This window comes from Triticum urartu, chromosome 2, assembly GCF_003073215.2.
Source record: "Triticum urartu cultivar G1812 chromosome 2, Tu2.1, whole genome shotgun sequence".
NCBI lineage: Eukaryota > Viridiplantae > Streptophyta > Magnoliopsida > Poales > Poaceae > Triticum > Triticum urartu.
In genome coordinates, this window is record NC_053023.1 from 599,314,549 (window position 1) to 599,324,936 (window position 10,388).

The following is a 10,388-nucleotide window of genomic DNA, read 5'->3' on the forward strand; positions in this document are numbered from 1 at the left end:
CACTGCGATCTGGGAGGAATGTTAGAAATTTATTTTTGTTTAAGATAAAGATAAGAGTTAGAGATAGAATAAGTTTAAATCATGTATGACTCGCCCTTTACTCTTCAAATCCCTCTCATTCGTATTGTACTTCTATATATATATATATATATATATATATATATATATATATATATGTATATGTATACCTCATACGAGGGCAGATCAATAAAAATATAATGGGGATTCATATTTTCTACAGATGTGACTTGGTTAATTATTCTGTCCCAATTCTAAGGAGACTTTGCTAAGTTATCTTTTGTTAAAAAAAACCGGGACAAAGGTACAAAAGTTAAAATCTTAAACATTAACAGTACTATGAGTTTCCAACTAAACATAAAATGTATGATTATATTACTTATAAGTTCATAGTACATTGACGGTAAAAACTCATGAGGAATGAATTTGCAAATGATATGAGTGACGCTATGATCGAATTATATTACACTCCAGCAAGCTAGACAGAGAGACCGGAGCCCCTAAACTTGGCCTCGCTGATGGCATCGATCTTTCGTGCCGTCTCCGGCGATAGATGATTCTCCCAGTCCCCGACCTGGCCGCGCCGGAAGAACGAGCTGTTCTCCACAACGCCAAACGTGAGCTCTGTCTTGCCGCCCTTGGTCGCCTCGAGCCCGGTCATGTGCTCGAACGAGCACAGCTTGACGATGGCGTCCACCGCGCAGACTTCCTCCTCCTCCACACTGAACGGGCATCCAACAAACTTGGCCAGCCTCCGCACGTGTTCCGCCGGGTCTCGACTCATCTCTTCGTACCTGAAGAAGAGCACCTGCTCGGGGTTCGCGGAGTGCGCGCGCCAGTACCCTAGGACATGATCCCAGTACGGCCCGAACGGCGACACGCCGTCGCAGAAGTAGTCGGCGGCGGTCTCAACCGAGAGCGGCTCCAGACCGTCCCTGACCCTGAATTTGTTCGCGAAGTTCCAATGCGAGATGAGGGTGTCCTTGGGGTCGCGGCACACGTACACGATCTTGCAGCCCGACGCCACGACCGACCTCGGCAGCGACACGAAGGGGACGTGCGTGGCGAAGAGCCTTGGGTCCGGGAGCTCGTCGAGGTCCGGGATCCTGTTCTGCGTGTAGAGCTGGTACTCGAGAAACTTGATGCACTCGTGAGGACCATGGATGTTAAACGGGTGGCCGCAGGAGTCCGCGGGGTGCTCCCTCCGGTGCACCGTGGAGTAGAGGAGCGCCTTGATCCAGGTCGTACCGGACTTGGGCAGTGTGGCCACGATGATGTCCGAGGGGCGCGCGGCGAAGCATGCGTCGGCGACCATCGTGCCGACCATTGGAGCCAGGCTGCTGTGCCAGCCATTGTCGTGGCGGTAAAGCTGGTAATTGGAGAGGGCAGGGGAGCACGGCCAGGAGGACACCAAGTTGGTGAACTGCTGGTAGAGCTCTTCGTTGGTTTTGGCCTCGCCTTCTTGCGGTGGAGAAATTCGCATGGAGGGGGAGGAAGACATCGTGTTGCAGCAAGAGCCTGCGGTCAAGATAATTGCAGCAGCATATATAAACACCAAACTCTATTTACTAATAGAAGAGAGTCATTGCATTATTCTCTGCATCGAAATGTTGTTGGTAGTTGCCATCAATCATGCTGACACGGCAGTAATGTAATCCCCACGTGGTCCAATCTATCAAGGACATCGATGTGATGTCGAGAGCGTGAGATGATACTTGACCTACACAAAAGGGACAAAATCCATGGATGGTGAGAATGTGACCGATTTCTGCGGCCGGCAGTAAGGCCAACTCCAGCGACTCCAAACGGATGACCGGTTTGGTCTATTTTTGTCCGTTTGGGGCGATAATGGAGTCGTCCATGTCCGCTTGGAGCCGTTGTGCTGTCGGTTCGTCCCACGCGTAGCCGCATCTAAATCATATCCGGGGTGGACGTGATTAAAAAAAGCAAAAACTAAAATAAAATGTCGAAAAAATAAAATAAACGCAAACATAAAAACATTAAACATAATTAAACATCACGGCCACGAAACGGCCAAGTTCCACAGTTCACATAGACATAATTAACATAAAAAACGTCGCCCGCACGCTCCTGCCGTGCCCATTGATGCCGTGGTCGTGGCCGTCTTCAGTGGCCGCTGTTGTCGTCGTCGTTGCTGACGAGGTCGACGTAGTCCGGCAGCGTCCAGAGGTGGGATGGCGGTGCCTGGTACACGGGGGCTTGCTGGAAGGCGGGAGGTGCCTACACCACCTCCTCTCATGGCGACGCCTCCCGCTTCGGTGACCGCGATGGCGTGAGGCACCAGTGTCGTGGTTCTAAGTTTGACAGTAATGTAGGGGGTAGGTATGGAGAGGCAAGATCTTAGCTATGGAAAAGTTGTAAGCACACGAGGTTTACGAGTTCAGGCCCTTCTCGGAGGAAGTAATAGCCCTACGTCTCGGAGCCCGGAGGCGGTCGACTGGATTATGCGTGTATGGTTTACAGGGGTGCGAACCCTTTACACTGAGGAGGGGGGTGGCTTATATAGAGTTCGCCAGACCCCTCCGGCCCTCAGTTGTGCAGGGTTTTAAATACATTAAGGTCGGGCGTTACTGGTAACGCCCCTAATAAAGTGCTATGATGACCAGAAAAGCTACTTAATAATCGACCGTTAGCGTGCGGAGTGCCTTTAGGTCTCCTGGCCGTCGAGTGGTTTGGTCTTGGTCGAGTGATTGAGTCTTGGTCGAGTGTCTTCGAGTCTATCGAGTGGAACACCTCCAAGTCAATTGAAAGGTGATTTCTTCTAGAGATGTCCTTGGGTAGGGCAGTTGGGACAGGTCCATGACCCTACCCTAGGTACATAGCTTCATCATTAGCCCCCGAATGGATCGAGGTTTGAGTGGGGAAGGAGTTGAGAATTTCCTCGACTCATTTTACATGCCATGAGCATATCTGGTTTCGGATCAATGAACCCGAGTGATGACAGCAACTTCCTTTTCAGTCGCCATGATACATTCTTAGTTTTTTTTGTCGAGTGAGTTTCTTTACTTGAAAGGCTCCGAGTGACGCATGGAGGAGATCTTCCCTCTGACAAGTTGTTCTGCAGCCCGCAGATTTCGCGGGATTCGGATATTGGGAAGCGCACGGGACGGGGGAGGCCGTAGTAATCGGATGGGATAGGGTGGATCCGCCTCGATCTCCGCGCCACCTTTTTCGCCACGTATCGCGTGTGCGATTGTTACGGGATTTGACAGGACCGCCCGGGCCTACCAGTCAGCCACTCGGAAGCGACCTCATATAAGGCGTCGGACGGGGGTTTCTTGAACAGCGCGTTCCCATTCCCTCTTCTCCTCTTCAAGCTTCTTCGTCGCGCTCGCGCTCGCTCTCGCCCCAGCGCCTCCGCTCCGTACGCGTCTCGCCGGCGACGATGGGGAAGGAGAAGACGGCGGCTCTGGAGCGGGCGAAGAAGGCGACGACAAAGGCGAAGGGGAAGGCGACTAGTCGGGGTGGATCTTCCTCGCGAGCTGGCCTGCCGAAGGGCTGGATCCAGGGCGACTGGATCCGCTCGGCGATCCGCCAAGAAGACCTCGATGACCTAGCCGAAGGAGGGCTGATCCCCCATGGATCGGCGCGGCTTCCGGGGAAGGAGACCGAGCCGCAACCTCGGGAGGGTGAGCGCGTTCTCCTTGCCACCCACGTCGACCGTGGATTTTCCTTGCCTCCTCACCCTTTCTTTCGGGGGGTTTTTGAACTTCTTTGGGGCACAACTCCATCACTTCACTCCCAACACAATCGTGTATCTTGCTGCTTTCGTGTCTTTGTGCGAGAATTTCTTGGGTTGTCGGCCTCACTAGGGTCTTTTCAAGCACATTTTCACCTGTCGTTCTCAGACGGTGAAAAAGGCCAATCCGAGTGATGAGAGAACACAAGTGATTCAGATGTGTGGGGGTCTTGGTGTCCAGATGAGAGGGAAAAGTTCCTTTCCAGCCATGATTCTTCCCGACTCAGTTCGCGGATGGCAGTCGACCTGGTTTTACTGCAAAGACCAGTCGACTGGCCTCCCTACTTTTACCATGGACCGAGTGAGGAAACTCTCCTCTCTGAAGGTACTCCCGGAGGAGAAGGCACATGTTAGGGTGCTTGTCGAACGAGTGGTCTAGCTTATTCGTGACGGGGTCACCGGTATGGATCTCTTGGAGGTTTTCCTTCAGCGGCGCATCCAGCCTCTTCAAGCCCGAGACCATCCGATGTGGATGTATTCGGGTCTTGACGACTCCACTCGGATCCACCCGGACGAGGTCGATGACGACACACTGGAGAAGTGGCTGTCGGGCATGACCAGAAACAAGGACAACCCCAGGGGAGCCAGGAGAGTTTCTCCATTCGACCAGTCCCATGTACCAGAGAAGGTCCGATTCTGAGCTTTTGTTTGTAATCTGAATTCACTCGCGCAGCTGCCTATACTGCATCGACTGACTTTGTTCTCCCTGCTTTCTTTCAGGCCATTATCGAAATGTATTCAATGCCCAACGGAGAGCAAGAGCAGGACCCGGAAGGAGAGGCGAGCGGCGGCGACAGTGGCGAATGGGACTCTGATGGTGAAGGGGACGAAGAAAGTGACGACCCAAGTGACGAAGAAGTCGAGTCGCCTCCTCGCAGGGAGAGGCGGTCCAAACTTGACCAAGAACGACCGAGCGCCCGTGAAAAGGCGATTGGTCAAGCTAGTCAGTCTTCAAAGTATCCTCGGACCTCTTCACCAACTCCAACTGAAAAAGCGCCAAAGCATCCCAAAGTCGCAGAGCCGAAGCTTCGGAAGGCGTTGCCGAAGATTAAGATTGACATCCCCGTCGCTTCTGCGTGAGTGTCTCCCTTTATATTCACTCAACGCCCCGTGCTGTTTGTTTTTCTTGTTTTAACTGGACGAACTTTGGAACTGGCAGCGCTGCTACTTCCAGGACCTCAGCTTACAGGGACGATGATGAGGTAATGGAGGATGCGGTCACTTCTAATCTGGGTATGATTTCTACCAATCTGTCTTTATTTTGGTCGACTCAACTGCAATGTGTACCATTGGGTGATGTGATTTTGTCGATTGAACTTTGAACAGCTCCTAACATTATTGACCTCCCCGATGATGATGAAGAGCCCGAGAGGCCTTTGACGAGGAAGAATAGGCAAGCTCCTGCAAGCAAGGTGCCACAGTCGACGCCGAGGGCGGAACCAGTCGTTCAGGATGCTGGTGATGCCAATCGGGGTTCTGTTACCTTTGCCGTGCCATTGTCGAGTGCCTTGCCTTCTTCGTCGACTGCTCAGGCCCCTGTCGACCCACCTTCAGTTTTTGCGACCCATCATGTCCCAGAGGACGAAGTGGATGCTGCCAAGGAAGCCATACGCCAGGCGGGCATTATGATGGAGAAGATGAAGACGGTGCGGGACGCCAGTCAGGCCGCCTACGACGCCAGCTCGACTCTCCAGAGCAACGTTCAGGTTAGTTGGTCGCCGCTTGTTCTGCTAGGATATGCTATCTGAAGACTCTTTTTCCGAAAATCTTTGCATCTGTACACCCACTGGGTGCGCCGATTAAATTTTTAAACTAGTGGGGGCACGCTGAGTGCACCCACTGGGTGTAGTCCCCGAGACTACGGTGGACTGCTGGCAGTCGACTGTAGTCTTTGTATTTTGATTCTTCGCTCGATGTGGTCTGGCCGCGTCGAGTGTAAACTGAACTGGTAGTTTGTCTCTTCCGCTCGGTCTAGGCGAGTGGGATCAGAACCGGTGGGGGCACGCCAAGTGCACCCATTGGGTGTAGTCCCCGAGACTGCGGTCGACTGCTGGCAGTCGACTGTGGTTTGAGTTCTATGGTCTGAGTTCTTCTTTATCTCCTCTCTTTTTTTGGCACTCGACTCCGGCGGGCCGGTCGAGTGGGTCATAACCGGTGGGGGCACGCAAAGTGCACCCACTGGGTGTAGTCCCCGAGACTATGGTGGACTGCGGGCAGTCGACCGTAGTCTTAGTATTTATTGTCTTTGTCGTTTTTCGCTGTAAAATAACTTCTCCTCCCTGATTGCAGAAATCTTGTGATCTCGGAGCTCACTTTGCTGATTTGGAGAAACAGCAGATCCAACTGAACCTTGACTTGGAATTGGCCAAGACAGAGCTGCAAAAGGCCAAGGACGATGCCAATGGTAAGACGAGCTTGTCGACTGGTTTGTCTTAGGCTTGAGTACCTTTCTGCTCCTTCTGAATCAAGCACCGTTTCTTCGTAGAAAAACTAAGAGAAGCTCTGGCGAAGAAGGATCAGGATTTGGCTGCTGCTCAAAAGGAAGCTGACGACAGAACCGCTCTGGCTGAACAGAAACTGGCTTCGTTCGGCCAGTTGGAAGAAGAGAACACCAAGATGAAATCTACTTTGAATGAAGCCAATAAGGAGTGCACGTGCTTGAAGAAGGACAATCTCAACCTGTACGAGAAGATGGAAAGCATCGCTCGCAGGAGGGACGATCTGGAGAGCTATCTGAGGAGCCTTGCCAAGAAGTTGTTCATCAAGCTTGAAGGTACGCATTTTGTTCCGACTGATGTTTTTTGTCGACTCGGCATATGAAAATTGACTTATCCTTGGACCATGAATGCAGAGTTTTGACAGAACTTCGAGGAGGATACTGGGCGGATTGAGCCAGGTTTGGACCCAATCAATTCTCCCGTGAAAGATGAAACGGCCATGAATCTGCTCCGACTGGAATCCCGCATCGACGGCGTTGTGGACTACTTGGCTCGACTGAAGGTCGCCATGTCACGGATCGACACGGCACTTTGGCCAGAGGCCATGCTCCAGAATGATCTTGTCCCTGATGACTCGACTTAACGAGATCCCTGATCGAGTGCAGGAGTGGAAGAAATCTTCTGCCTGGTGTGGTGCTGATGTGGCTCTGTCTTTGGTTCGTGTCCACTGCAAGGAGGTGCGACAAGATAAACTGGCAGCAATCAAGGTCGCCAACACCCAGAAGCATGACTTCCGAACATTTATGGAGACTTTCATCGCTGCGGCCACTTGGATCGCCGACAGCGTCGACCTGGACGAGTTCGTCGAGCCTGCCAGTCCTCCTCCTGCGGAGTGAACAATTTTTATGCCCCACCTTAAATTTGCCTCGGAATGCCGAGTGGTTTTTGTAACCGTTAAACTCTTTCGGGCTGAATGCCCGAGCACTTCGATCTGTGGTCTGGAACCTTTAGATTTATCTGAACTTGGTTTATCGTTGAATATCTTCATGAATCCCCCGTCGAGTGGAACTCGTTCTTCATTCGAGACAACTTTTGTATTTGTGGCGCAGCTCCGAAGGAGAAGGTAGCAGTCGACCTGCGCCTCGTCATCCTTGCGGGTCGGCGATGGAGCACGCATTGTATTTGTGGCGAAGCTCCCAAGGAGAAGGTGGCAGTAGACCTGCACCTCGTCGTCCTTGCGGAGTGGGATGGAGCGCACATTGTATTTGTGGCGAAGCTCCCAAGGAGAAGGTGGCAGTCGACCTGCACCTCATTACTGTAGAGCGGGATGGAGCGCATGTTGTATTTGTGGCGAAGCTCCCAAGGAGAAGGTGGCAGTCGACCTGCACCTCGTTACTGCAGAGTGGGATGGAGCGTACGTTGTATTTCTGGCGAAGCTCCCAAGGAGAAGGTGGCAGTCGACCTGCACCTCGTCGTCCTTGAGGATTGAGATGCGTTTCGTACTTAGGCGAGTACTGGACTGCAGCTAAGCCCCCGAGTGGGAGGCTGTCTCACCACTCGGTAGGATTTTCAAATACTTTGGCGAGTACTGGACTGCAGCTAAGCCCCCGAGCGGGAGGGTCGCTCACCACTCGGTAGGATTTTTAAATACTTAGGCGAGTACTGGACTGCAGCTAAGCCCCCGAGTGGGAGGGTCGCTCACCACTTGGTAGGATTTTCAAATACTTAGGCGAGTACTGGAATGCAGCTACGCCCCCGAGTGGGAGGGTCGCTCATCACTCGGTGGGATTTTCAAATACTTAGGCGAGTACTGGACTGCAGCTAAGCCCCCGAGTGGGAGGCTGGCTCACCACTCGGTAGGATTTTCAAATACTTAGGCGAGTACTGGACTGCAACTAAGCCCCCGAGTGGGAGGCTGGCTCACCACTCGGTAGGATTTTCAAATACTTAGGCGAGTACTGGACTGCAGCTAAGCCCCCGAGTGGGAGGCTGGCTCACCACTCGGTAGGATTTTCAAATACTTAGGCGAAACGGGTTCGCAACTAAGCCCCCGAGTGGGAGGCTGGCTCGCCACTCGGTAGGAAATTATTTTTACAAACTTAGGCGAAGCGGATTCGCAGCTAAGCCACCCGCTGGGGGATTTCTCATGCAAACAAAAACAATAACAATCACTGGGAAAATTATAACGCTCTTGTCTTTGATAAATAAACTACAGGAGTTTTTCTTATTACATCTCATCCGAGTGAGAATTCAAGTATAAAAGGGGCAGAGTAGTTCCGCATTCCAGGCTCGTGGCTCATCAATCTGCGATCGACATTGTAGAGGTGGTACGCTCCATTGTGGAGGACTCTGGTGACTATGAAGGGGCCTTCCCAAGTAGGAGCGAGTTTGTGTGGTTTCTGCTGATCCACTCGGAGGACTAAGTCTCCTTCTTGGAAGGCTCGACTCTTCACATTTCTGGCATGGAATCGACGCAAGTCTTGCTGATAGATGGTCGATCGGATCATGGCCATTTCTCTTTCTTCTTCCAGGAGGTCGACTGCGTCCTGCCAGGCTTGTTCTGCTTCATCTTCAGAGTAGAGCTCGACTCGGGGGGCGTTGTGAAGCAGGTCACTCGGCAAGACTACTTCGGCTCCGTAGACCAAAAAGAATGGGGTTCTTCCGGTCGATTGGTTCGGGGTTGTCCTCAATCCCCAAAGAACTGATGGAAGCTCGTCGACCCATGCTCCTGCTGCGTGCTTGAGATCACGCATCAATCGAGGTTTCAGTCCTTTGAGAATTAAGCCATTCGCTCTTTCCGCTTGTCCATTCGACTGGGGGTGAGCGACCGAAGCGTAGTCGACTTGTGTGCCCTGAGAGGCGCAAAAGGCCCTGAATTTGTCGGAATCGAAGTTTGACCCATTGTCAGTGTTGATGCTGTGCGGAACTCCATATCTGAATATCAACTCTCTGATGAAGCTGATAGCAGTGCAAGCATCAAGATTCTTGATAGGCTTAGCTTCAATCCATTTGGTGAACTTGTCGACTGCTACTAGCACATGAGTGAAGCCGCTCCTGCCCGTTCTCAGTGGTCCAACCATGTCTAGCCCCCAAACAGCAAAGGGCCAGACGAGTGGAATGGTTTTCAGGGCTGACGCGGGCTTGTGCAACATATTGGAGTAATGCTGACATCCTTCACATTTGTCGACTATCTCTTTGGCCATTTCATTCGCTCTTGGCCAGTAGAATCCCACTCGGTATGCTTTAGCCACAATGGTCCGAGAGGACGCATGATGACCATAGGTCCCCGAGTGGATATCATCAAGGATCATCTGACCTTCTTCTGGTGTTATACCCTTCTGACTGACTCCAGTCACGCTTTCTCTATACAACTGTCCCTTTATGACTGTAAAGGCCTTGGATCGACGAACGATCTATCGAGCCTCTTCTTCGTCCACTGGGAGTTCTCTCCTTAGGATGTACGCGATGTACGGTATTGTCCAGTCGGGAGTGATGACCAAGACTTCCATGATCAGGTCGACCACAGCTGGAACTTCAACTTCAGTCGGATCCGTGGCACTTTTTGGTTGCGGGGCCTCTTCAGTGAAGGGATCCTCCTGAACTGATGGTGTGTGGATGTGTTCCAAAAACACATTGCTGGGAATGGCTTCTCTTTTGGAACCTATTTTTGCCAAATCATCAGCTGCTTGATTTTTCAGTCGGGGTATGTGATGAAGCTCTAACCCCTCGAATTTCTTCTCCAGCTTTCTCACTGCATTGCAATAACCAGTCATGGCTGGACTTCTGACGTCCCACTCCTTCATCACCTGATTAACCACCAAATCTGAGTCGCCATAGACCATGAGGCGACGGACGCCGAGTGAAATGGCCATGCGCAACCCATATAAAAGTGCTTCATATTCTGCCTCGTTATTGTAGGAATCAAAGTGGATTTGAAGAACATATCTGAGCTTATCTCCTCGGGGGGAAACCAACACCACCCCGGCACCGGAACCATTCAGCATTTTGGAACCGTCGAAGAACATGGTCCAATGCTCCGAGTGAACCTGAGTCGGCAGTTGCTGTTCAATCCACTCGGCGACGAAATCTACTATTGCTTGGGACTTGATAGCTTTCTTTGCCTCAAACTTGATATCTAGAGGAAGGAGTTCAATAGCCTATTTTGCCACTCG

The 10,388-nt window shown here is 51.8% G+C and overlaps 1 protein-coding gene across 1 annotated transcript; it reads right to left on the reverse strand.

Annotated features, from left to right (window-relative positions):
• Positions 1-370: 370 nt before the first annotated feature.
• Positions 371-1,562, reverse strand: LOC125533744 (cytosolic sulfotransferase 8-like). Its single transcript, XM_048697104.1, has one exon. It carries the CDS (start codon positions 1,517-1,519, stop codon positions 497-499), a length of 1,023 nt encoding a protein of 340 aa, XP_048553061.1. The 5' UTR covers positions 1,520-1,562; the 3' UTR covers positions 371-496.
• Positions 1,563-10,388: the final 8,826 nt, after the last annotated feature.

Excerpts from the sequence above, each read along its gene's own strand:
- LOC125533744 (XM_048697104.1), bottom strand. The coding sequence starts at position 1,519 with ATGTCTTCCTCCCCCTCCATGCGAATTTCTCCACCGCAAGAAGGCGAG.